The sequence below is a fragment of the Sorghum bicolor genome, chromosome 1 (assembly GCF_000003195.3).
Source record: "Sorghum bicolor cultivar BTx623 chromosome 1, Sorghum_bicolor_NCBIv3, whole genome shotgun sequence".
In the NCBI taxonomy this organism is placed as follows: domain Eukaryota; kingdom Viridiplantae; phylum Streptophyta; class Magnoliopsida; order Poales; family Poaceae; genus Sorghum; species Sorghum bicolor.
Genome location: NC_012870.2, coordinates 2,017,188 through 2,044,261, shown reverse-complemented (window position 1 = coordinate 2,044,261; position 27,074 = coordinate 2,017,188). Strand labels below are relative to the sequence as shown.

At 42.2% G+C, this 27,074-nt stretch overlaps 3 protein-coding genes across 4 annotated transcripts; 1 reads left to right on the top strand and 2 right to left on the bottom strand.

The window, feature by feature from the left end:
* Positions 2,185-8,616, top strand: LOC8079683. 2 transcript variants are annotated; one of them, XM_021446990.1, is made up of 10 exons: positions 2,185-2,467; positions 3,314-4,155; positions 5,216-5,345; positions 5,464-5,918; positions 6,044-6,124; positions 6,222-6,314; positions 7,012-7,170; positions 7,262-7,348; positions 7,526-7,597; positions 8,002-8,616. In XM_021446990.1, the coding sequence occupies exons 2-10, from the start codon at positions 3,391-3,393 to the stop codon at positions 8,308-8,310; spliced, it is 2,151 nt and encodes a 716-aa protein (XP_021302665.1). In that variant the 5' UTR covers positions 2,185-2,467; positions 3,314-3,390; the 3' UTR covers positions 8,311-8,616. The 2 variants fall into 2 exon arrangements, with proteins under 2 accessions (XP_021302665.1, XP_002466158.2); XM_002466113.2 differs by lacking the exon at positions 2,185-2,467 and adding an exon at positions 2,940-3,224 and having other exon boundaries at positions 8,002-8,504.
* LOC8079682 (probable glycerol-3-phosphate acyltransferase 3) lies at positions 10,164-13,506 on the bottom strand. The gene is made up of 2 exons (XM_002463540.2): positions 12,742-13,506; positions 10,164-11,209 (listed from the first exon to the last, which is right to left on the bottom strand). Exons 1-2 carry the CDS (start codon positions 13,504-13,506, stop codon positions 10,265-10,267), a joined length of 1,710 nt encoding a protein of 569 aa, XP_002463585.2. The 3' UTR covers positions 10,164-10,264.
* On the bottom strand, positions 20,690-25,831 carry LOC8079681 (galactokinase). Its single transcript, XM_002463539.2, has 13 exons — positions 25,469-25,831; positions 25,178-25,350; positions 24,473-24,519; positions 24,246-24,340; positions 24,073-24,155; positions 23,687-23,755; positions 23,355-23,540; positions 22,964-23,098; positions 22,238-22,372; positions 21,920-21,990; positions 21,701-21,778; positions 21,415-21,556; positions 20,690-21,097 (listed from the first exon to the last, which is right to left on the bottom strand). The coding sequence occupies exons 1-13, from the start codon at positions 25,650-25,652 to the stop codon at positions 20,987-20,989; spliced, it is 1,509 nt and encodes a 502-aa protein (XP_002463584.1). The 5' UTR covers positions 25,653-25,831; the 3' UTR covers positions 20,690-20,986.

The following is a 27,074-nucleotide window of genomic DNA, read 5'->3' as shown; positions in this document are numbered from 1 at the left end:
CAAGTATAGCATTTGGATTTTATTTCTGTGACCATGATCCTATGGTTAGATTAATGTTAAGTAATAAACGATAAAAATGAGTTTTTAGCAATTTGATGATTTGTCTGTACGTGATCATCCGGGACAACAATGCAACTATGAGGGCTATAATGGCTCTGGCTTTAGTTAAGTATGAGTAACTGTTCTAGCTCGTTAGCGGTTACCCATGTGGCGCAATTGGAGAATAACAGACCGTGAATTCCTGCGGTTGGATCACACAGACTGACTAATGAAACCAAGCGGTCCTAACTTGTTAGACGAACCTTTGAAAGACTTCATAGTGATCCCTGCCGACCTTCCTTGGTAGTGGGTTAAGAGGCTGATCACCTTGGGCGAAAGGGTAAATCATGACTCATGGGTAAATATGTACAACCTCTGCAGAGTTTTAAAACTGGTATACTAGCCGAGCTCACGGTCAGGAGCGGCCTTGGGGACATCTACATTAAGGGTGATGATTCTTGTTGTGTTAATATGCTCATAATTATTGTTTAATGCTTTACATTATTTATGTCACGTTGATCATGAGATTGTGGGAGCTATACATCTAGTTGCTATACTCGTGGAGTTCAACATGGACTCACTCTTGCTATTTTCCCCATACTTCAGGTGGAGTGTTAGGCTTGTGATCAACCAGTCAGTTGGATTCTGTAGAGTGAAGTTAATACCTGAAGTTTGGAGTTATCTATTCGCTGTTTCCTATCAAAGGTTATCTCTTTTATACCAAGTACGTTATATATTTATGCATTGTCTTTTGATATTACCCTTTATTTGTAGCTATATGTGAGATTTGAATTCTAAGACTCACATATGGTGTATATCTGGTTTTGTCTTTAAAATCAGGTATTACAAAGTGGTATCAGAGCAATGCTCACTGTAGGACGCAAGTATAGTTAGAACTGGACGTTTTAGCATGCTTTTTATCTTTGCCTACTTCTTGCTTACCTTTAAACTTGATAATTGCTAAAAGTTATGCTTACTTTTGTCCTGTTCTATTATAAAATTTTATCTCCAATCTAAATCCTCCCTCATTGTCTTTTTAGATGGCTCATAACGAGGAGACTCTTGGCATGAATGAACAAAAGGACCCAGAGATGCCACTCGTAAAAGCATTCGACAAGGAGAAACTCCTAGATATGCAAAAACAAGTAGTATGGACTTAAAGTTTCATAGAAATAGAAATATTAAAAAAACCTAGTCCACCTTATCTATTGCACCTTATCCTTCCTGACATAAGGCAACACTTTATCTAATTTTATCCATCCACCTTCTGCAGAACATGTCTCCTCTCGTTCACGTTTTTTCACCTGTCGGCGCTGCTTCTATCTCCTTTAGGTTACAATTATCGTCTATGTAATCTTGTGTCCATCGTTCTGTGTGTCCTCCTCCCACCATCTACCCGCTGCCTCTAGTTGCAACCATAACATGCCTTCCTTCTGGCTGAGCCTACCACTAGCCTCCTCCAGGCATGCTTGTCGCCTCTACCGCTACCCGACGTCCTTTCCTCAAGCAACACGGTCTTGGATCTAGGGCGCGCCGCTATTCTGTGTCTACCCCCTAGGTAAGATAGTGCCCCTCCAACTAGCGCATAAGCATGCCTAAGTGAGCACCTTGTGAAACATTGGGGCAAGCTCGGTCACGAGGGAAGAAGAGACAACCACCATCCTCTGTGGATAGATCGAGAGTAGGAAGAATCGACTAAGGAGAGAAGAAAGAAAATAAAAAGACTATAGCTGACATATCAATATAATTTCATGCATCTCCGAAACATACCACTACATTTTTTTTTATCATAATTTCTAAATTAACTTCATCTTCTTGCTCTTTTCTCTAGTCTTGTATAGTTGGCAAAAATTTTTAGTTTCAACTACTGTACCACTTTCATTTATATTTAACAATTATTATCTAACCAATAATCATAGACTAACTAAGCTCAAAAGATTTATTTTGTAAATTACAAATAAACTATATAATTAATTATTTTTATTTATATTTAATATCTGCTGCAAGATTTAATATAATGAAAAAACTTATTTTTTTTTGAAACTAAACCATGCCTTTCTCTCTCTTTGGTTTCACCGTTGCGCGGCAGGCTGACCGGCCTGTGCTCTAGCTACAGGCTACACACGTGAAGTTGGCCACAAGAAGCAGAGAGAGAGGTAAGCTGGACTAAATTGCCCCTTGCCCGCACGCCCCTTGGCCCACCGCCTGGACTCGTCTCGCCCGCGGCCGATCTCCTCCATCCGCTCGCCGCGCCGCAACCCGGAGAGGAGACTGCGCTCGGTCGAGCACCACCTGGGGCCCAGCATCCTCGCGACCATCTCCGGCACGGCGTCCGCCCTCTGCAGCCCCGGTGTCCCTTCGACCGTCGCTGCTGTCCTACTTCGCCACTGGCCACTTTGCCCGGCGACGAGCACCACCAGGACACTAGGTATTCCCTCCCCTTGGTCCTCCCTTCCTGCTGTGCGAAACCGTGCGCCCAAACCTTAACCTAATTCATATAGGTAAAAAATATCGCGCGCCCAAACCCTAACATACTATTTGTAATCCGATCTGAATCTAATTACAGGTGTATATGCATGTATATGCCTACTAACTTCGATGGCTTTGCAAAAATTATTGGGTGTAAATGTGTACACCCATGTCCTTTACTGGGTCCGCCCTTTACAAGTGTAGTATGCATGTATTATGCCTAGAAACTTCGATTTTTTTCCTCCTTTGCAAAAATTATTGGGTGTAGATGTGTACACCCGTCCTTTACTGGGTCCGCCCCTGGTTGAGAGCTGCTGTACTGAGCTCTGTAACACCAGGGAAGCAGAGCTTAACCCATTTTCAGTTACAGTATTGGATAAGTATGTGAGCTGCAACTGCATTGTAGGAGCATGGCTATCTGGTGGCTTAACTCCCTGTATGGAAATGCAACTAGCTGCAATACCTGAAATCCTGGACCCAGCCTATATATGAGACTGTTTGTATCAGCTTAGGTGGTACCAGGGCTTGAGAGAGAAAACGCTGGGCACAGTGTTTGGTGTTGGCTTGTTGGGTATGTGTCTAGATAAGACATGTATGCATGCAGTGCCGTTCACTCCACTCCGAGCAATGTGGATGCTTCATTCAGTGTCCAAGTCGACAAAACGCCAAGACAATGATGCTAGTTGCCCCTTACGTTAGTAGAGTACTTTGAACATGTATGGCTAGTTCTTTTATCTTCTAATTAATCATTTGATCTGTCCTGTTTTCTCATGTATCTTTGTGTTATGTTTTGGTGCACCCATAGGTACTGATTTTGCTGAAGGAACGGAATAATGTGTTAGACCTCATGTATCTTTGAGTATCCTAGTTTCAAGTGAAATTATGGCACGAAAAGGAAATCAAAGCAAGAGTGGCCCCAATCATGCTTCACCGAACTGGCAAACTACAACTGATGGTGATGTATTAAGTACACCAGAAAGGGGTGCTGCAGACAGTGAAAATCCAAGTTCACATGTTCAAGGCAGATCAAAGGGTCCTGGAGGAAGCAGTGAGAAGAAAGGAAGCAGCAGCAAAAGGAACAGCAGAAACAATGGCATATCATCCTTTGGAAAAAAGCAACAAATGGATACCAGTTTTGATATAAGCAGTTCAGAAGAAAATGAGCTTTCGGTAAGAGGTACTAAAAATAGAAGAGGTAGCAAGAAAGCCTCTAGGCGCGGTTTTGGTAGAAGTTCTTCGATTGAGCAAACAACATCGTCTGGATTGGCAGGAAATGTTTTGGAGAAGACCAGGTGCATTGCTTGCATGGCTGCATCCATTATTAGAGCTTCCATGATATATCTAGTTGAGGAAGGTAAAAGATTTATCGACAAAAGAAGGCCAACAATCAACGCTTACATGGCTATTGTGAACAAAGGGCATGCCTATGTCTTAAGCAAAACTGCATATGTTTATCCTATAGTTCGAGCTTGGATGCTTAATGCTGGAAGGTTGATGTTGCTCTTGTTGACGGTTTGGCTAGACTGCAATCTAAGGGGCTTTGATTCTTTGCTACGGTTGGGGACAAACTCCCTCCTAGCAGTACTTTGGTGCAGCATGCTGTCAACTTTTGCAATGATTGGGATAAAAAAGATGCTCATATTCATGGTATGGTTTAACTATCCCTTAGGCTTCTGCTCAAATTTATTGACAATGTCAATGTGTCCTAGCTTACTTTATGATATTTCTCATAGTTGTTACACAATACCTGCAAGTAGATATTAGAATATCGAAAGGTCGCCGGTGACCTTTTTCATTTTTCACATTTTTTAATACGGATCAAAATAACATTGGGCTTATTAACCTCAGTAATGAAAATGCCATTTTGCTTGTGAATTAACATGTGTGAGCAACTTCGGTAATGGCATCTTGCTAGCAAAACCTTTAGAGCAAGAAACTGTATATCATGTAACACTCGTACATGATGTTTTCTTTTGTGTGGTTTAATGAAAGTTTTAGCTCTAGGATCCTTCATTTGACCTCACATTTTTGTGCTTTCTGTAATATGATGATATATGTGCCTGCTTACAATAAATGCAGACCGAATTGCCAATCTTCTGCTCGCCAACATTTCATTACTTCATTTTCTCGATTAAGTGGCTGCAACACAGCATACTAGTGATGAAGTTCGGGTTTCCCATTATGATAAAAAAACACAGCATACTAGTAATGAAATTCAGGTTTCCTGTTGTGATAAAAAAACACAGCATACTGCATCTATGGTAGAGGAAGACTTTATGGATGATCTTGGTCAATGGTCATTACTCTCTAGATATTAAAAATGAGTTTAGTTGCCATGCGACATGTATCATTCACATTCAAATGTACAGTACCATGTTCATATGATCCTGCATTTCACGTGCTCAATCTTATTTCATCTCGATTCATATTTTGTTTACTTACTGATTTCTCAATATGATGTGATAATATAATTCAAAATGCTGTGTGTGAACTGAAACTCAAAGTCTGGTATCAGTTAATATATAATTATTATCTATTATATTATTCTATTATGTGATTCCATTGTTAATTTGCTAGGCGAATTATGTCTGGTTTTGTTTTTAATTGTTTTTGCTCTTGCCATGCTGTTTATTTTTTAAATCATTAATTGCTATGCTCGTTGTGCTTTATCATTCTTTTCATCTTCGCTACTCTTTTTTTTTTTCAGGCGATTGCTGCTTCTGTGATTGCCTTCATAGGTCTAGGTTTTGCTATCCTGCTTATCTCAGTGCTTGCAGTGGTAATCTTATGGTTTTATGGAAGTTTTTGGATGACAACTTGTGTAATAATTCATGGAGGTCATATTCTGCAACTTACTCATATTTTATTTGGGATGTAGTTTATTCAAATTTACAGTTTGTAAATGCAGTACTACTTGATAACTAAGTGGTGATATCCCTTGTTTCCAAAATGCAGGTGTTCTCATTTTCGTGAAACGTGAACGAATAGCTCTCCTCGTTGCCTGTTTATATTCAATGTATTGTGCGAGATGCTATGTTGGATGGCTCGGGTTGCTTTTGGGCCTGAACTTATCTTTCTTTTCTAGTGATGTTCTAGTGCAGTTCCTAAGGGACAATGTAGATAATAAGAAATTCAATGGTTCTTCAAGGAACTCGGAGCAAAGCTCAGGTAGACAAGGCAATATCTTTGAAGAATTTCAGCCATCAGCAGATAGCGCCTCCCAAGCCAGATATGCTCCAGCTTCAGATCGAGGTCCTGGTGATCCTTCAACAAGTGGACTTGAGAAAGAGCTGACCTCTGAAGATGAAGTGGCTCGTTTACTGAACTGCACTGACCACTATTCAGCATTAGGTTTCCGTCGATATGAGAACATAGATGTATCATCTCTTAAGAGAGAATACAAGAAAAAGGTGATGCTAAAAGTTGAACTAAAGCATATGATTTATTTTTGCACGTGCCACCTTTCAGTTTAAATTAATGTTTTTCAAAGCTGTGACATGATAATCATTGTTAACAGTGATTACTGATTTTGCAGGCTATGTTAGTCCATCCTGATAAGAATATGGGCAACGATAAAGCTGCTGATGCATTTAAAAAGCTTCAAAATGCATATGAGGTTTGTGTGTATTCCTTGTCAAGCTAATCATAGATCCAATCACGACGCATCTTTGTTATGGTCATGTATATTCATGAGGTTCCTACTAAATGCACAGATTCTTCTTGATTCACTGAAACGCAAGACATATGATGATGAGTTGAGGAGGGAGGATCTCCTGAATTACTTCAGGCAGAGTGTTTCTCAAAAGGTCTTATTGATTTCCTTTATGATTGCCATTTGTGCTTTGTTAAACTTCTCTATATTCCCATTCTTGACTTGGAGGTAGTTCAAGCATGCATTCTTAAGGCTACCTGAAACTACCGCTGACCTGTGAGGACTGTAGTAGGGAAGCTGGTTACTTTCACTGGACTGAAAACTATCCAAATTTCGACAAGTTTGGAACTAGTTTAGTTTCGGAGAGTTTAGTTTTGGAGCGTTTACATTTTTAGGTGCATGCATGGATTTACATTATATCACTGGGCAAGTTTGTAACTCATTGTTCTTCCAAGAATCACAGAAGAGGATTACAGTGAATGAAGTCACCTACTGGCCTAACCATATTATCTGGGGCTTTGGCCATTTGTGGACGTGCAACTCAACTTTACATATGGTCACAATCAGCTCTGGACTACTTATAATTTCGAAAACATGACCCATAAATGATCATTTGGCAGCCATTAAAATTCAATTCATCCAGGAATTATATAGTTTATCACTCTAGTGTTTTGTTCCGTGCGTTAGTGGGTTTGTTTGTTAGAGGAAAACATTATTACTTCTAGGTGTTCTCAAACACCCTTTTAGGCAGTTCTTGGTTTCATTGGACCATCCTGTTTGTTGCATTATTTCATCCTTAGAAAGGGTTTTCATTACATTTCTGATTGGCATGATTTCTCTGATTCTTTTAGAATGGAAGAAACAGTACTTTCCAACATGGGTTCAGCCCTTCAGAAGGTGTTGATGAAGGTCCTTATGGTCTTTCCAGAAGAATAGCTTGCAAAAAGTGCGGCGACTTGCATCTTTGGATTTATACTGGAAGAGCTAAATCACAAGCTAGATGGTGTCAGGTGCTTTCTTTTGACATGTGAAATGGGTGATTTCTAATACCGTGCTACTATTAAATGTCTTAAATTAACTAACATATTTTCTATATTACAGGACTGCAAGGAGTTCCATCAAGCTAAAGATGGCGATGGATGGGTTGAACAGTCCTTTCAATCTGTTCTATTTGGCATGCTGCGGAAGGTAAATGCAAAATTATTCAAACCTTTGATCTTGCTTTTTAAAAACTTAAGTTCTTTCAGGAAATAAAATGATATATTTGTGCACCACTTCTAGAGCAGTTGTACTGTACGCATCAAACATAAGACCTAGGCATCACAAAGTTGTGACTGACATGGTATGATGTGTTCTGTTTTGCAGCTTGATTTACCTCATGCATATGTTTGTGCAGAAAGCTACATATTTGATGTCACTGAGTGGTTCAACTGTCAGGTAATTCAGATTTTCTCAAAAAAATTCAGATCTATTCATTATTTGCACAAACATTTGCTTGTTCTGCATGAAGGGTCATCATTTTTACTTTGTTACCCCCTCCATTTTTAAATATATGACGTTTAGGACAAGCTAGTTAGGTAAAAATGAACTATTAGTTTGTCATAAATGTCCATGCCATATTATTTAAAAACGGCGCGAGTATCTTGTGATCACTCCCTCCGTCCCAAAATAACTGTCGTTCTCGCTTCCTGAGAAACAACTTTGACCAAAAACGGCATGCAGAGGTGTAAAAACTCTGGCTCTGCTTTGTTTGCAGACAGAAGTTTCTCTTTTGTAGAACATGAAAGCAGGCAAAGAAGTAATGGATACGTGATTTGATATTTGAATTTCTGTTTTTCCAGGGAATGAGATGCCCGGCGAACACTCACAAGGCAACCTTTCATGTCAATGCCAACATGGCAAGGCAGAGTAGTGGCAAGGGGAGTACCTCAGCACAGAGGGGTGGTAAGGCCCCAAGTGGTGTAAACATGGATGGAGGACTGAACGAGGAAGAGTTCTTCGAGTGGTTCCAGAATGCAGTCAACTCTGGAATGTTTGAAACTGCATTCGGGGCACAAGGTGACCCGGCTTCTCCTGGTAGCGGAAGCAATGCGAAGAGTAGCAGTAGCAATAGTAGTAGGAAAAAGAAGAAGGGAAAGAAACAGTGGTAAGCAAAGCAGGTTAGTGTCTGGTGATCACTACCCAGGGCAGACAGAAAAAAAAAAAGAAACAGAATAAGCGTTTTGGTTATGGAATTACAACTTGGAAAAATCGGCCCCCGACTTAATGGTTCGTAATGAGGGGCCATTGTAAATCCTGGTTCATCATGGAAAGAGTATTGGCTGATGTTAATGGCCATTGTAAATCCTGGTTCGTCATGGAAAAGAGTGTTGGCAGATGTTAATGTATCGTCCTGGCCCTGGGATCTTGCTTGCGGAAAAGCTATAATCGAAATGCAACATGCATAGGTATGTAAAGATCATGTGCATAAACTGCAGGTGATTTAGCATGTGCTGAAATGTCACCTGTATAGAATTCAAAAGCAGCAAACTAATGACCAGGACACAGGAAAAGTAGTTTGATTTTTTTGTAGCGTCATGGTAATGAAGCCGCCGGCGTCAATTGCCGGGCTTTGTCAGGCCGTGCCAGTGCCGGCATTTCAATAGGTCAGAACTGGGTGGTGGTTAAGACGTTGCTGGCTGGGATTATAGCAAGATAAGATAGTATATAAACTGACTACAGCAACATCTAGTTAACATGGAGTCAAGGACCCCCTCCTGGCACTAGCAGTGATGTGGTCAGCACTCAGCACAGCGAGTTCTTTCTTGCCCAGGTCTCAACAAGACATTGCGTATCTTAAACGGAATTGCATGGGTTAGCGTCTACAGTGATACAGGTGAGGTGTAATTGCGAATTCGAGTTAGGCGGGCCTACAGAAGAATTGAAAAGAAAAAGACTTATTTGTACCTAATAATGAATAAATAATGAAAAAAAGAGTGGCGCTGAGTTGCATGTGCATAATCGAGTTAGGCCGCATCGGTAAACTTTTAACTCCTGTCGTATCGAATGTTTGGACACATGTATAAAGTAGACTAATTTTTTGAGCCTAATTAGTCTTTGAACACTAATTGCTAAATAAAACGAAAGAGCTATAGTACATGTTAAACTTTAACACCTCCAACAAAACACCTACAGAGGAATTCAAAGAGAAATCTTAGTTTGACCTAATAATAAACAAATAATGGAAAAAAGAGTGGCGCTGGATGCATGTATAACCACTTGATCGAACTCACGTCTTTAATTTATAAATTCAAAATACATCTGTCAAAATTTACACTAAGGCGACTTGTGCACATTCACTATCTTAGAGCATCTTTAACAGTTTTGCAATTGAGGTTTGCATTTGATTAAATTGCCAAAAAGCTCAAATTGAGGTATCCAATGATTTTGCATTTGACTTTTGTATTTTGGCAAAGTTGGCAAATGAGGAAGGAAACTTGACATTTTTACCAAACCCTAAACGACTTGGCAAAGGCCGATCGGTCTCTCCTCCCGTGCGGTTTTCGGTCTCCCGCACGTCTCCGACTCCTCTTCGCGCCATATAGGAGAAACTCCTCTTCGCGCGAATGATTCACCCCATGGCCAACCAGCTGGTTCACGATCCCCTAGAACACCAACCTCTTCAGGCCGGCCTTCAATCAACGTAAGGTGAACTCTGGCGGCCTGCAGTACTCCGTCTCCCACTTTTTTCCTTGAAGCGAACGCACTAGCGCGAATTGAAGGAGGCAGCAGCGCAACACAACGCGCGGGAGAACGCGCGAGACTTCCCACACGACGGAGTGGACGCCGCGAAGAGAAAAAGCGTGTGAAAAAATAACGACCGGGTTCACCATTTGGTTTTGCCAACTCAATTTTGACAAAACCATTGGAGACACTCAATTTTGTGACTTGCATATTGATTTGAGACTTGGCAAACTCCTTGTTTTACAAAACAAAAATTGCAAAACCGTTGGAGATGCTCTTACAATAATTAAGTATATACAACCCAAATCATATATGATATATCTGTAAAACTGTTAATAAAATAAACTGAACACAGAATTTTATCCTTTTGTTATCCTTCATTCACTGAAGCAATGAAGCCTGCAATGGAAATTCAGATCTAGTAGCACAAGTAGGAGATTTCTTCTTGGCGCCGCCGCCGTGGTTGACGTCGACGAGGCCTTCGTTGCCGGCGAGCATGAGGTACTTATCCTTCCTCGTCAGCCCCGTGCACGTGTACCCCAGCGCCTCCGCGATCCGCCGCTGCAGCTCGTTCGCCACGGCGCGCGCCGCCTCCGGTCCGCCGTCGCCGCCGCACTTGAGGGTGTCCAAGAACTGCACGATGTATGCCGGCACGGGGTTCATGAGCAGGAACAGCGGGTCCAGCGCCTTCCATCCCCCCGCCGTCGTGCCGTGGAACATGCCCACCGACGAGTGCAGCGCCACGGGCGCCACGTCGTGGCCGAGCTCGGCGAACAGCGGGCTGAAACGCAGCAGGTACGGCTCGCGGCAGGTGGTGCCCTCGGGGCAGACGACCAGCCCGCCGCCGCCGGGGCCGCGCGACTGCAGCTTCGCGTGCATGGCGGCGCGGTCCGCCGCGCGGTCCCGGGTGAGGCGGAACGTGGGGATCGGCGACAGGACCTCCGAGACGCGGCTGATGCTGTACGTGGCGGCGGCGAGGTCCGCGCGCCCCGCGGCCGCGGCGACGTAGAGCGGGTCGAGGAGGGAGCGGTGGTTGCAGACGAAGAGGTTCTTGGACGCCGAGGAGGGGTTGGCGATGAGGCGGCTGTGCATGCCGAGGGCGGCGAGGAGGGGCACGGAGAGCGAGGACGGGAGGACGAGGAAGGTGGCGCTGCGGACGACGGCGAGGGCCGCGCCCAGTGGCACCCACATGAACATGGCGAGCGTCGCGGCAGGCGTCGGACGGAAGGCGATCCGGCCGTCGTGGAAGATGAGGGGCTTCGGGTAGCGCCGCCGCGGGAGCGCGTGCCATCGCCGCCGTGCCGACTCGGTCGGCACGTATACCTCCTGCATCCGCCATGCATGTATAGACACATGCATCAATGTTTAGCCACAGTTACAATAACACTTCCAAAAATGCCACGACGGAATTGATCATAAGGTTTCAAATCAAGCACCATTTCATAAGAAGTTGAGCATAATTAAGGTTTCAAATCAAGCACTTTGTATGTTTTATTATCTTTTGCACTTAGTCGAGGTCAAGTGAAGTTTCAATTGGTGGTGCTACTATCTAGCTAAGGTATATGTAATATTTTAGAACGAGGAACACTCTTTATTAATTAGTTATAAGTAGTTAGTAGGTATACATGGTGCTGACCTTCTTAACCATGCATGAGCAATTCATGTGCCCAAATGTATCACCAAATCTACTCTCATTTCGTTCAAGTCATCACACGATGACACGATGAGCAGTCAAACAGTGCACTCAAGCACGTTCCAGTGCTGGGCCTAATTTTACTCTCATTACTTCAAGGTTTATAAAAGATGACGCAGACTGCCTGCTCAAAATTGTCTTAATTAGTACAGTACATTGTTTGGTGCCATTCTAATTGTTCACAGCACAGCTCATATAGCTAGTATAGTTTGGTGAGATTTTAGAGCATATATACCAGTCTCAAACAACTCAAAGTCCTGACAGGTCTAGCACGTGTATTCGTATAGGAGCGAGTGTGCGTGCAGCGTGCGTGCCTGTGCAACGACTTCATATGTACACAAACTACAAAGTATATATAACATGAACACATGTATATATATATATACTTACTCCATCCATCCCAAAATAAGTGTCATTCACTTCTTAAGAAGTCAAACAAATTTAATTTTAATCAACTATATACAAAACATCATTAATATTTATGATGTATAACAAAAAAAATTATATTAATTATGAGACTAACCTTTGAATACATTTTTATAACAAACTTATGTGAAGATACAAATATTGCTAATATTTACTATAAATCTAGTCAAATTTAAGTTTAACCAACATAAAATTAGCAATATTTGGGGTAAATTTAAGTTTAACCAACAACCGTGACAAAATATTTGGGGAGTATATGTGACAAGTACTTCCTATATATAGGCCCAAAAACAATTGCACGCGCGTCTTGCATTTTGAATATCAAGTTTGATTATGTATAATATTAAATTTATGATATCAGATAAGTATCATTAAATTGATTAAGGCATATTGTTGTAATAAATATATTTGGATATTTTTAAACAAAAAATATGTGGATATAGAAATGTTGATATAATTTTTTATATACAATTGGTCAAAGTTCAAATGGGTTGACTTGTCTAAATATCAATCTATCTGTATATCTTTCGACTACCATGTAGGAGTATATGAGTTAGTTGTTGTTATATTGCCATTGTCATGTGTCAAATCGACATGATTTGATGCATGTTATTATTAATATACTAATAAATAATGTAGTCAATTTTTGAGAAGGTGACTGCAGTAGTAGGTGCGTAGTTACCGCCGAGTTTATCGGACACCATCTTTTTCTGAAGCAGCTGGGACGTACAGTACAAACCTTGCAATGCTTTTGGAACAGCTGGGCGAACGAGGACCCGAGTCCAGCAACGCCGAAGACGACGTCGTCGTCATTGCCTCCGCCGCCCTTATCTCCGGCGATCACCTTCTCGACGTCCAGCCCACGCAGCACCTCGCTCTCGTCCTCCATGACGCCCAGGTAGTACCCCCTGAACTCCCTCATCTCGGGCGCGACGACGGCGTCGATGCCGAGGTAGTCCACCAGGAACGGCTGCACCATCGCCCGCGGCATGGCGCTGACGCACACGCACCGCCGGCGGGGCGCCGGCGGCGCCACCGCCGCGTCGAACACCTCGGCGCTCACGTCCTCCAGGAGCAGCTTGGGCAGCGCGGCCCTGCCCGCCCGGAACGCGTCCTTCCTGAGCCCGAGGAAGGTCACGACGGCCATGGCCCTGACCGCCGTGTCGTGGCCGAGCAGGCGCAGGGCGGGGTAGAGCAGCAGGAGGAGCAGCGCCCTGACGAACCCGCCGCCCTCCAGGGCCACCAGCATGAAGTAAGGGAAGGCGGAGGAGGACCTGAGCAGGCCGCCCTCCACCTTGCACACGGCGACGCCGCCTGCTGCCGCCGCAGCCGACGACGGGAGCGCGTCCACCGGGTCCGGCGGCGGCGGCGGCGGCGGCACGCGCCCACCATCCGACGACGACCTCGCCGGCGCAGGCTGCGCGCGGGTGACAACGAGGGCGTTGAGCCTCCTGATGAGGGCCTTGTTGAGCTGGGAGAGGGACTTGGAGAAGGCCTTGGACATGGCTGCAGGGACTAGCTAGGTAGCTAGTAGCTCGATCGCGCGCGACAATGGCTGCAGGTTTGGCAGGCGTTGTGCTGTGCGATGGAGCAGTGGATCGGAAGACCTAGCTGCTAGCTAGGCGGCAATGGCATCTGCCATCTGCGTTATATATATACATCTGTGGCCAGTATTTGTCTCTCAATGAATAAATGCGAGCGGGAGACTATGGCTTTGTTTAGATCCAAAAACTTTTTGGATTTTGACACTGTAGTATTTTCGTTTTTATTTGATAAATATTGTCCAATTATAAAGTAACTAGGCTTAAAAGATTCGTCACGCGATTTACAGACAAATTGTGTAATTAGTTTTTATTTTTATCTGTATTTAATGCTCCATGCATGTGCCGCAAGATTCGATGTGATGGGGAATCTTGTAAAGTTTTGGATTTTTAGGTGTATCTAAACAAGGCCTATATGCTGCCTAAGCTTTGAAGAAACTGAAACGCGAACCAAACGACTAGTATCGAGTACCTTCCGTCGATGGGTGGTGTCGCATGCTGCATGCATGCAACACTCGATAATTTAATATGTGAGCTTCCCTCAATCCCAAAATAAATACGCTAATATGATAGCTAGTGCATGACATGGACGGAGTTTGCAACTTGACAAAAGAAAGAATATATATAGCATATGTGGTATACTGTGGTAATTGTCAGACCCCGTTTGATCATCTAGAGCAAATTGTTAACTCCGGCTAAACATAACTAGCTAAAAATTTGTTGAGCTATTTGGATGGATAAACTCCACCAACAAGTAGGGGGTGATTGGTTCACTTATCAGTAGAGGCTACGCTCAGCTTGTTGGATGGGGTAGTCCGACGGGCTGAGCGTATACAACACAGTTATGTTTAGTTGACTATACCTACTTAGCCTCGTAAAAAAAAAATGATATACATATGATTATGATTTTTGTTTAGTAGTACAATATATACTCTTAATAAAGTTCGTATTTTATCTTCTAATGTCTTGAACTTCTTTAAAACACATTAATATCACTTGATATTTACGACTAAGCATACCCTACATTATCAGCTCGGTAATCACCTGCATCCATTGAGCCTGGCTCCCTAGAAACACCGCCCAAAATCTGCGTATCTACAAAGCCAAGCTAAGAGGCATATGCAGCCAACCAATCAACCCCCTAATGTACCTTTCTCTTTTAACTCTACTACCGATTGTCTCCTCTTCCTTCAATTGTGACATCGGTATTAGACCTGACAATGATGCATGAATCTACATTAGTTGCTGCGATGCTTCGGGACTCCAATTATAGACATACTACTGTACTCATATTTTTGCTTAGTTATATTTTAATACTTCCTCTGGCCTGGTATACGCGATAGAACAATTTACGACGTCCCGGTGAAGTGTACGTGACACAGCCAAAGATCTAGCGAGCCATAAGAGAAAACATGATTTTGGATTTTCCGTCAATCACCCCTGCTGTCAGTACCAGTGATGGATTGGAATTAACAGTTCAACCGACTTAGCTTAGCTTATACTCATATATATATGGCAAGGGTTTTGAAAAAAATACTTTGACAAAATCAGAAACAATTGATGTCCGTGATATTTGAAACGACGTTTGTGTATACATATATATGGCCATGATGGGACGGAGAATGAATAAATCAGCAGTATACATGTATGTATGAAGAAATGGATAGGTTGAGATGTCATATCGTAAGATGTAATAACTTACAAAATGCTTTTGGACAGGAGTATATATAGTATTTGAGTCTCATATCACTACATGATGTGTTCTTTTGAATTTGTTGGGCATGAGTATGGTATTCGTTTTTATTGTATAATATGCATGCAGATGCAGGGTATTTATCGATATGATCGGATCCGGATCCGCCAATCCAATGGAATTCGTTCCCCTCGTTAATTAATTAAAAAAAGAAAGAAAAAGTAATACAAACTGCATATATAGTGCATACCGAAGGAAATTTGGCCTCGCCTACTCACAATTATTGGATGGATCCCATGCAAACATCGAAATCCCTGGCGCATTTTACTAGATCGCACATACGTATTTCCATTATATTATTGTAGTATATAATAAATAAATACTTACATGTATACATATAAAAGGTCGTAGTAATTGATTAATTGATTAATTAATTATTAATAATGAGAGAGGACGAATGAGTTCGCGTCCAGTTAGGGCAACCGCAGTCGTTGAGTCGCTTTTTTAGAGAGAGAGGGCCACGTCCGCCCAAAACCGAATCCTGGAGAAGTCGACTCATACGCTCAAAAAACTTCTCCAACGGTGTGGAGCCCACCAACCGACTCATCCCTTCTTTTTTCTATCGGCTTCTACTTTCCCCTTTCTCTTCTTCCGACGGCGCAGCGAGCAGCGACGCATTCCATGGCCTTCTCCCCCAGCGTGGGCGCAGCCGGATCCACCGGTGCAGGCATGGCCGGCGAGGGCGCTTGCGGGCGCCACCTTCCCCTTCTTCCATCCTCTTCTTGCCCAGGCGCATGCAGGCATGCAGCGGTGCACCATCTCCCTGCACAGCGACACTCCAGTGAGCAGCGCAGGTCTTCATGGTCAAGGCCGGCGAGGGGCGGATGGACGGGCCTCCAGTGGCGAACGCGGCCGGACGAGCGCCTCGAATGACAGCACAAGTCACGGCGGACCTCTAGTGGCGGACGCGCCCAAGCAGCACGGGCGACGGTGCCAGGCGAGGCTGATGACGAACGTCGTGGATAGGAAGGGCTCAAGCGGCGCGTACTCGATTCATTTGTTTATTCGGATGAACCGATGCAAGATCTTGCATCGACTCCTCTCTCTCTCCTCGACGAGTCGGCATTCTCCAATGATAAAAGTCGACTCATCAGGTTCCACGTCGGAGCATGAGTCGGTTGGTGACAGCCACTGGAGAAGCCCTTAGAGAGGTCGTGGAGCCACTTGAGGTGCGCGCATGGTCATATGGTACGCTGTACTGCTGTAGGCGTACGTGTACGCAAGTCTTGTACGCGGGGTTTTGCACGCTAGCGCTTCACGGATTGTGACGACGACGAGAGGCGCGCGCGACGGACGCGAGCGGGTGAGCGGGGAGGCCGCGGCTGCCGCCTCGCGTTTTCTTCGGAGCTCCAGCCATTGCCATTCATTGCGGCCAAGGACTGAAAGAGGTGATGAAAGAGATAGAAAACGAGCCGGTGGTTATGGTAATAAATATATTTCTGACTAGCTAGAGAAACTAGAGGTCAAAGTTTTGCAAAGACTTATGGACGATTATTCAAATTAATTATAGGCAAGTTTAACGGAAAAAATGGTACAGCCACTGTTCGCTTGAGCTTATCAGTCATTCAACAGTGTTTTCTCTCATAATAAATCAACCAACAATACTTTCTGTCATGGCTTATCAGCCAAACAAACAAGATATTTCGTGGGCCACACATCAGCCATATATTTGCACATTGTTTTCCGTACGGATGGTTCTCACTGAATTGACCCATGACTTGCTTCACTAGGTTTACATTCATAATAGTGCCTCTAACGTACGTAGATGATATTAATCCTTTTAGCTATTGAAAATGCATTTTTAAAGAAATCAAGAGTAAAAATCTATCACATATGACTTTTCTTTTTGTTAAAATATACTTATTATTTGATTTATTTCTGAAAGAAGAGAACATTGTGTCATGAGTAGCCTGAGCCAAGCAAAGGTGTTAGTGCTAGAACCCTACTCATAGTTTAAATGGTCTAAAGCTAGAAGTAGCTACAGCAAAGCCTGGCCTTGTTTAGTTTGCAAAAATTTATGGTTCGGAGCACTGTAGCATTTTCGTTTGTTTGTGACAAATATTGTCTAATTATGAACTAATTAGGCTCAAAAGATTCATCTCGCGATTTACAGACAAACTGTGTAATTAGTTTTTATTTTTTTTACTATATTTAATGCTCCATGTATGTGTCGCAAGATTCGATGTGACGGAAAATCTTGAAAAATTTTGGGTTTTTGAGTGAACTAAACATGTTAGGCTATCTCCAACAGGAGACCCATTTGGGAACCCAAACACAAAATGGATCTCCAACACAATACCTATAGCCTCCAACAGAGTACCCATACAAAAGACCCATTTTGGGTATCAGGAGAGGCATAATCCAAATTTGGGTATCCTCTCTCCTCGAGACCCATTTGCAGAGACTGTTGTCTTTTAGGTCTTGTTGTTGAAGAAGACTAAAAATAGGTATAGAACTTTTTACCTGTAGCGCTACCTAAAGGACAAATAGGTCTTGTATTTTGGGTGACGATTGTTGGAGATAGTCTTAGGGCGCCTCCAACAAGTGAAATCACTAGCTGACATCATGTTTTCATCCACGTGAAGTGAAGGTGAGAGAGGGTAAAATAACGCGATGCTAGCGCTTCCCTCCGCGATAGTCTCGCACGCCATGAGAATCCATGCGACCCAAGTCTCTACACTTTCTTTGGCATGATCAGAATACTATAGTTTTATGGTTTGATTTATTCTTTACTTGCCACGTCAGCTAGCGATTTACTCCCTCCGTCCCTGAAAGAATCAATTTCTAGAGTTGTCCTAAGTCAAACTTTTTAAACTTTGACCAAATTTTTAGAAAAAAATGCTAAGATTTATAGTATCAAATTAGTATTATTAGATTCATCATAAAATATATTTTCATATAATGTGTATTTTATATTATAGATGTTGTTACTCTTTTCTATAAAGTTAGTCAAACTGCACGGATCCTAGAAATTGATTCTTTCAGAGACGGAGGGAGTAGATTTTACTGTTGCGGACACACTTACTGATCGTATAACTCTGTTGTGCAGGTAACCCTTTGTAGTTTGTACCCCCAAAAAATTCAACTGTTACAATCACCCTAAGCCACATTATCTTCTGGTTGAGCAACTAATTTATGGAAAGGGTAATATCTATGATATCAAATAAATATATTTCATTATATGGTGTTATAAATGTCGGTGCTATTTTTTTTAGAAAATTTGGTCAAGTTTAAAATAGTTTAATTTAGAATAATTCTAGAAATTGATTTGATGTGAGACAATGTGAGTAGTTTGAATGGTCCAAAACTAGGAGTAGTTAGAACTAAGCTAAAGTGTTAGTGCTACAACTTTGCTGTACCGTTGCTCCCTCTACACGAAAAAAAATCTTAGTATCAGATTAGACTTTGAGTAACTTTATATGAAAAAGTAGTAACATCTGTGACATCAAATAAGTATATCATGAACATATATTTCATGGTATATCTAGTTATATTAATTTAGTATTATAATACCTTTCTCTTTTGCTATAAAATTTGATTAAATTTGAAATAGTTTTATTTATGACAATTCTAAAAGTTGATTTAATCTAGAACGAAAGGAGTAGTTTAAATAGTCCTAGGATTAGCTACAGCAGCCAAGCCTAAGGTTTTAGGGGTACGAGTCCAATGTGCTGTGCCAGTAGTTTATGGACCCCAAAGCATCGGACAATGATGCATGAAATGGTCAACGGAGTTGTGGACTTGTTGCGCCTCGGAAAAGATGGAGGACTTGATGGAGAGACCTGGCCTGGGCCCTGGGCTGGCCAAATGAAAACGCGGAGCCAGCGGCGCAGGTCCAGTCTCCAGTGTCCATCGCACATGCAGATGCAGGCATGGGCTGGCCTTCGCTCACGCCTCACCGTCACCGTCAATAAAGTTTGAGATTCTCAAAAAAAAAAAATGGAACAGGAGTATAATACAACTGCCCCAAATTCGAATTCATAGAAGCGGCTCAAATGTTATGTACTTTTTCCATACTCACAAAGAAAGAAAGTTGTTTTTGATAAAGTTTAAGTCAGATATTAAAAATATAAATTATAAATAAGTTTTAAGTTATTGAATTTAAAAATATAAAAACTATATAAATAGATTTATCTTGAAAAAATACTTTTATAAAAATATACATATGTCATGTTTTGATAAATATTTTTATAAAAATAAAGAATTAAAATTAAGCTTTCTAGAATGTGTCACTGTACTGAATATTTTTTTTGTAAGCAAGGAGGGAGTATGTACGTACTTCCAACTTCCTCCGGTCCGTTGCCTCCCCATATGAACTTTGGGCACATGTATAAAACATTAAATGTAAATAAAAAATAAACTAATTACACAGTTTGGTTGAAAATCACGAGACGAATCTTTTAAGTTTAGTTAGTCTATAATTAGTCTTAAGTACTACAGTAACTTTACATGTGCTAATGATAGATTACTTATGCTTAATATATTTATCTTACAGTTTTTAGACGAGCTATGTAATTTGTTTTTTATTAATTTTTAAAAATTTCTTCCGACATTCTTCCAACACATCTAATGTGACACCTAAAATTTTTTCATCTCCATTCTAAACAGGGTCTTAGGCGAACAAGGAAGAGGAAATAAAGCAGCATCGTGCGCTGCGCTCGTGTTGGGAGTTTAGGCCAGTCTCAATGCATAGTTTCATGGCACAGTTACCAAGACTATAAACTAGGTAACCGAGCCATAGAAGTTTCATGGGGATGAAACTCCTCTCTCATATGATGAAACTCCTTCGTTTAATGACCCTGCCAAGTCAGCAATTTTGCTTATGTAGCACCCTATTTAATGTGTATGACACTCTAATGAAACATGCATTGAGACTCGCCTTACCTCCCAACGACTACTGCAATTAAAACGGGCAGGGCTGGCTAGCTCACCTGCGCCCGCCGCCTCCTGCCCAACGATTTCGCATGCATGCACCGGCTAAACAAACTCCTTCAATAAATAAGCATGCAAAAGTCTCGTCTGCTTGAGTTAATATGACCCATGTCAACGTTGTGGCGTGTAAATTGAAATACGGACCAGAGGGAGTACCTACTGACCACTGTCTATGACAATGTGCCTATTTACGGATATCAAGTCCAAGTTGCATCCGTATATAGATTCCGATTTTTTTAACGTAACGACAGAAGCTTTGGCCTTCAAATAAGATGGAGAAAAGAGAGTTTTATGTACACAAGAAAAATAACCCTCTAGGGCAAAAAAAAAACATAGTTAAGACCCCATAATCAACAAATGGGCTTTAACCCCTCTCACAGGAGCTGGCTCTCTTTCTTTGCACAATATCCTCCTCCAGAGTTAGCTCGACATATTGAATTATGATCCAAAGGGAGACGAGCTACACAACGGGGCATAGATAGATACGCCCTCTGGATAAGATTCGGATTATTCCTCTTTTCTTTTAACTTCATTCATCCATGGCAGCCAGCCACGAACTCGTCTCTCAAATCTGGAGCAACATGCCTAATGCGTGTGTTGCCTGAGATAATTTAATACTCCATGTTTTACAACAGTTCGGTGTTCATCGAGATGCAAGTAACTTATTCCATGTTTTACAGGGCCACATCTGGGACCAGGGTACGGACTCTACGAATTTACAGCGGGCTCGTAAAAGAATGGAGGCTGCCTCTGCCCGCCTACAACGTCAATATGGCTGCGCCGCTCGATGGCTTCGACGCGAAAACATACAGGCCCAGATCACCCTGCTGGATTACTCCCCTCTCAATCCTTGATTTGTAGTACATTTCCTGCATAAATCAGAAATCAGTGCTAGCTGATAGACTTCAGAACCAAAGCCAAGCCATAGAAGAATCTGTGTCTGCATGCACCGTCATACTATGCAGTTATAAACAGGATCGTGGTAGCCAACCTAAGTAAGCTCAGATGCATCAAGCCATGCGATTCTTGTGGCGGTGTTTAGGCAGGGACTACGTATACAAGTCAGGATACAACAGAACAGACTATGGACAACGTATGTCTGTAACTTTCTATATGTCATGCGCTTGCTTACTGCCAAGAATTTTGGATGCAGCAATCAGAATGAGAGATGAGACATTGAGCTTGCCTTTAGATTCAGAATGAACTGAGGGACGATGGGCTCCTTGACCAGAGCAACCGCACAGCCACCCCACCCAGCTCCTGTGAGACGTGCTCCCAGTGCTCCATTGTCTCTACAGACTTTCACAAGCTCCTCCAGCTCAGGGCAACTGGTATAGTGAAATATGTCAGTATGTTCATAAGTTTCCCAAAGCAACACCAAGTGCCTTGTGATGATAGTTAATATAAACAGCCTGGCACAAAAATCACCACAATGAATTTGAACTGTTACCATCAGTATACTGCAAAGATACCTGCACTCATATAGCACGCTGCAGCTGTAATGGCTTTCGTTCATAAGATCACCAAGTTTCTTAAGCTTATCTTCCTCACTGCACGGAGACAACATTACGTGTCAGCAGAAGAATGACTGTATCATATGACAAAACACAATTTTTAGATCAATTTCCAAAGTACCGTGAGGATAATACACACAACCTAGGGAAGAAGCACATTACAAATAGTAAACCCACCTGAGTTTTGAGGAGACAGTATCCCTGAAAGCGTAAACCCTCCTTGCTTCAGAGTAGACATGAGTCGCACGCTGAAATTAATAATAGCATCACCACACAGTTCAAGTAGCATCTATGTTAAAAGAAACTAGCAAGCTTCTACTCAAAGTGTTCTAAGCTTGCAAACAGGTCCTCTGACCCTATGCAGTTGTTTTCATGAAATAGCATAACTTAGATGGCTACAAGAGTCAAGAATACAAATAATAAGCACATGAGATCCACCTGAAAATATTCCCCACAAAGAGAGAGAGAGAGAGAGAGAGAGAGAGAGATATCCACCTGAAATAGCTTGTAGTGCTTTGCAGCTTTTATAACATCCAAGGAAGTTTGAGAGCTCTGGAAGACAGATGTCAGGCTTTCACCTGTAATTTTCTCTATTTCTTCAGCTGTATATGGATTCTCATGCAAAAGTTTCTGCAATATTGCACAGCAATATGAGGAAAACTTTATGGCTTAAAATAAATCCTTGCTACTCCATCTTGCACAGTATTGATCTTTTTTCAGACATAAAAAAAATCAAATTATCCTTTCCCAACATCAAAAAGATAAACCATCCTACGGAGTAACATCACAGTATCAAAAGTTCGAAACTGTAAAAAGGAAATCTAGAAAAGAGACTTGAAAAAAAATTGCCCACTCAAACTGAAATTAATCTGCCTACTCAGGGAAGAATAAGAAGATGCAGAAAAGGGAACTAAAAGGTTCCAAACTGGCAGACCACCCAGTGGCCCATCAAGGCAAGGGCTTAGTATTGGTTGTTTGGCCTTTGTGATTTGGGTACAGCGTCATCTTTTATTTCTTTCTTAATGTGATTATGCACAGTCCGCGTATGTGTTCGCAAGAAATAAATTAGATGAAATGGCAGAACCAGATGACAAATAAAATTATAAAAACACGTTGTGAATCTCTCTTCAAGAACAAACAATGAAGATGAGGCAGGCAATTCTTCAGTCATAACCATATTTCTCTTGCCAATAGTCTAAAGTCATGTTAAAAGTCGTGCACCTTCACAGCTATTGCAGGATCAGATGAACCTTCTTTCCCAGCAAAAGAAACGCATAGACCCTCAACATCGGAGAGGGTTGTAACAGAGGAGACAGCTTTTTTCCTATCCATCCCTAGTTTGATGGCAAGAACAATCTGAAAAGTGCAAGGGAAAGCTATTAGCTCAACAAACAGAAATGACAAGGAAACCTTCTGTCTGTATAACCTGTTACTTGTTTCGTTGTCTTTTATATATAAAAAAACAACTGATAATACTTGAGTATTATTAAGATATTAGTCATTTGTTTTGGTGCAATAGGTGAAATGGCACAATATATACAGTACTAAAAAGGAGCATGAGATTGAAAATACTTTAGAAGCAAGCCCATAATAAAACTAATTATTCATTTACCGCTGCTAAGCGACACTCCACAACACGGTTATTATAATTTGTTGCAGCTGTCTCTGCTTTCTTGGACTCTGCCAAACAATGGGCGATCACAAATGTACCACCTGGAGGTAGTTGGACATCAGTTGCATGAATTGGATTAAAATCTATCAACTCAGCGAATCCAGGTTTGGCCATGATAGATATAGCCTACAAAAATACAATGAAATGTTAAATGGGAACAGGATCAATTGAGTTAAGCAAAGCGTTTTAATTTACTTTAGCAACTGACATTACTTACAAAAAGATAAGAAACACCCTACAAATCTCAACAAGAAATTCCTGGATTGCATTACCTGATCCATGCCTCCAGACTGTGTTCCAATGTGGCGCTCAGACAGACAAGTGAATTGAGCAACTTCTTTCTGCATGGTTTGAATATAGTAAGTTTACCAATTGACCACTAGAAGTTTGCTGTGCTAAACAACGTAAAAATAATATAAATGGGTGAAAATTCATCTGATTGCCAATCTAGTCAATGTCAAAAACAATGCATCAGCATAAGCAGCAAACCACCATCAAATTTGGCTATCCAATTTGTAGTCATTAACAAGCAGGGTGTTTACTTCTGCTGCATCTGCCACTTAAATCTCCATTTGATATAAAGGCAAAAAGGCACTTGTTTCTTGCCAATTGTGCGACATATTAGTGCTTTACAAAATTAATTGCATTAAAGTAATACCTTTGGAAAGTTTTTCTCAAGGACTCCCATGATAGCAATTGTTGCTGAACAGACAAAAGCTGCTGAGCTTGACAATCCAGAGCCTAATAAGAGAAATAACACCAGCAAACCTTTATAAAACATGTCATTTGAACAGAAGGAAAGATTTGTACAACTAAAGAGCTCAATTGAACCTTGAGGAACTGTGCCATCAACAACAACATCAAGTGCAACAGGTTTGCCCAGATCTATCCCGTTTGATCTACAGTATTCGTAAACTCCCTTGTATCTGCAGATTGCAAATCAAGTGGATACAAACATATCACATACTGACATACTCATTTTCTACAATAAAAATAATTGGGAACAAAATACTTCAATATACAGGTTTCTGCAGCAAGAATTCAAAATTGTAACTTACCCACACATGAAATAGTGCCCCCATTTGTGATTTTTTATGTCAATTTCCTACACCAGAACAAAACACTTAATGTTGTTAAGGCCAGGCAAACAAATAAGAGCATATTTTTAGGCAGCAAGCAGAGCTGGTACTACTATAGCCACGAAGTAATTGGAAATCTATAGCTGACACAAGAATTACTTTAGCACAAGGTATACATTGACTGTATCACGGCCAAGAAACTACTAGCAGCATTTACAAGTTGACTGTTAGTGCCATCGGGCAGCTGAAACAATCCTTAGTCAATACTAGCTCCCACTGCGCTGAAAGTAGCAGGGAAGGACCGTCAGGTCCAAAGCAGGTCAGTTCCGTGACGCACCTGAGGTTATCAAGTTCACGGGTAACCGACCCAGGTCCCACGTCACGGGCCTTTTGTTGCGATATGCTAATTAACCGGAAGCAATGCAACCGCCGCCGCGCTCCAATGGTAGGAACGAGAACGAGATCCTCGTGCCTTACCTCCCCCTCCAAGAGTAAATTAAATTAAGAACGCAGATTAGTTGGAGCACGGCCGGAGAATCTCGCCTAAAAATTCTCCGTGACAGAAACCTGTTTTCCCCCAAATCACCGTCGAAATGAAGCCTCGATCGGAACAACACCGCCCAAAAACTGTATTACCAATCTATCTAGATGGATAGAGCAGGGAGCAGAGGAGGGCATTGGTACCTTATCTGGGTCGGCGGGGTAGACGCACAGGGGGTACTTGTCGTCGACATTGGCGACCCGCACCTGGCCGCCGTCGGCCCTCCGGATGGCGACGATCATGTCCTGGCGGATGGCCATGGGCAGCACCGAGTAGCCCTCGTAGTCGATGTGCTCCCCGATCAGATTCACCCTCCCTGCAGCAATAGCCAATCCGCAGCACAATCGCGCGGCGCGGCTAGTCTCAGTCTCAACCCCGCTCAAGCACACAGCCACACACACACGCGAGCAGTCTAGCGACGGAGACGGACGGACCTGGGGAGCGGGCGAAGAGCGCGGGGCGGGCGCCGTAGACGGCGTGGAAGCGGTCCCCGAGGCGGGCGAAGCGGAGGCGCGCCTCGTCGAGCTGCGCGCCCGCGCCGTAGACCGGCTCCAGCGAGGAGAGCGTCGGCACGAGCTCCGCCGCCTCGGCGGGGGCGCTGCCGGGCAACGTGGCCATGTCCTTCCTTGATGGTCGCCGACTCGCCTTCACTCTCGCGGCCGACTCGCCGTTACTCTCCGGCGTCGTCGTCTCGTCGCTGTCCGTGTTGTATGGCGTGATGAACTGATGACTCCTCGTGATTGTGATTGACTTGGAGAACCTTCTCTCTTTCTGGGCTACGGGCTTTTACTGTCCTACCCCTTTCTTGTATCCGTCGGGAGATCCCGTGCTGATGAGCTCTCTTGTCTCCTATGGATTGGGCCTACTGGTCAGTGCCGCCGCCCGTGCGTTCTGGAATCCACGTGGCACGGGTGCGGGCGTGGCAGTTGGATCCGGATCGGATCGGATCGGATGCCAGGATAAGGTCTGTCGATTATTAATTAACTGGTGATTATGATTTACAGTATCCTTCTGTCCCAAAATATATACCGATAATAATTCGACCAACTTTATAATGAAGAATAGGAACACTTAGGAGACCAAATGATAAAAATATGTTTTATAATATATATAGTTATATTAATTTGATGGCATAAGTACTAATGCTCATTTCTATAAATTTCAAATAATTTAACTTAGAGTAACTCTAAGGGTGGAGTATACTGTACTCCCTATGTAGCAAATATAATTCTCGTTTTTGGGAAATTATATATTGCTTTAAATTTAACTAAATTTGTAAAAAGAAATATTGCAAGTATTTATGATAGCGGTTACTATTAGGTTAATTATGGAACACATTTGATAGTATATTTATTTAGTGCTATAAGTACGATAACATTTTCTATAAATTAATTTAAAAAAGTACACATTTAAACTTGCGCAAAGAAGTTTGGGGAGCTATTGTTTTTTTCAAAAGTACTTCGTGGAGAAGTATCTATTTAGGGGAGCCTGTTTCTTTATGGGAGCTATAACTTTTCCAAAAATACTTCGGAAGACTGTTTTGAGAGAAATTTTCTACTTCTATCATAAAGTGTACAGTAGCTTTTAGAGCTTTTGTTAGCTTGAAAAAACTACCTAGTTTAGGAGAGCTAGTTTTTCAAGCTCCGTGAAGAAGCAAACGTTGCAGACAAGAAGTTCTCCAAACAATACCTTAACTTCGGATGCTATGAGCAAAGCTAATAATACAGTTAGGTGTTAGCTATAAGGATTTTTTCAGCCATATCTTAATCCACTAATATAGTAGTTAGCTCTTCATCATTAATACATGATCCACTTATCTCTCTTATAAAGTTTTTTTATTTTTATGCCTGAGTTAGCTCTGTAGTTAAGCTTACAGTTCGCTCTATGACGGGAAGACGCGTCGCATCATTTAGAGCCACTAAAGTAATCCATTCGATTAGGCAATGCCAAGTGCGGCACACGTGGACAGAAGCACACCCCAACACCGTGCGCATCGTATCATCTAAAACACAAAAGTTTTTATTTTTGTGCACTTTGTAT

Bases quoted from the DNA above. Each gene is read 5' to 3' on its own strand.
- LOC8079681 (XM_002463539.2), bottom strand. From the start codon at position 25,652: ATGGCCACGTTGCCCGGCAGCGCCCCCGCCGAGGCGGCGGAGCTCGTG. The intron at 23,099-23,354 runs GTAAATGAATAA...TGCACTTTTCAG, and splicing joins TGGAGTGTCGCTTAGCAGCG to ATTGTTCTTGCCATCAAACT. The intron at 21,779-21,919 runs GTGGGTTTACTA...GTCTCCGTGCAG, and splicing joins ACTGTCTCCTCAAAACTCAG to TGAGGAAGATAAGCTTAAGA.
- LOC8079682 (XM_002463540.2), bottom strand. From the start codon at position 13,506: ATGTCCAAGGCCTTCTCCAAGTCCCTCTCCCAGCTCAACAAGGCCCTC. The intron at 11,210-12,741 runs GTTTGTACTGTA...TGGCGGATGCAG, and splicing joins TGTTCCAAAAGCATTGCAAG to GAGGTATACGTGCCGACCGA.
- LOC8079683 (XM_021446990.1), top strand. From the start codon at position 3,391: ATGGCACGAAAAGGAAATCAAAGCAAGAGTGGCCCCAATCATGCTTCA. The intron at 4,156-5,215 runs GTATGGTTTAAC...TTTTTTTTTCAG, and splicing joins AAAAGATGCTCATATTCATG to GCGATTGCTGCTTCTGTGAT. The intron at 7,349-7,525 runs GTAAATGCAAAA...TCTGTTTTGCAG, and splicing joins TATTTGGCATGCTGCGGAAG to CTTGATTTACCTCATGCATA.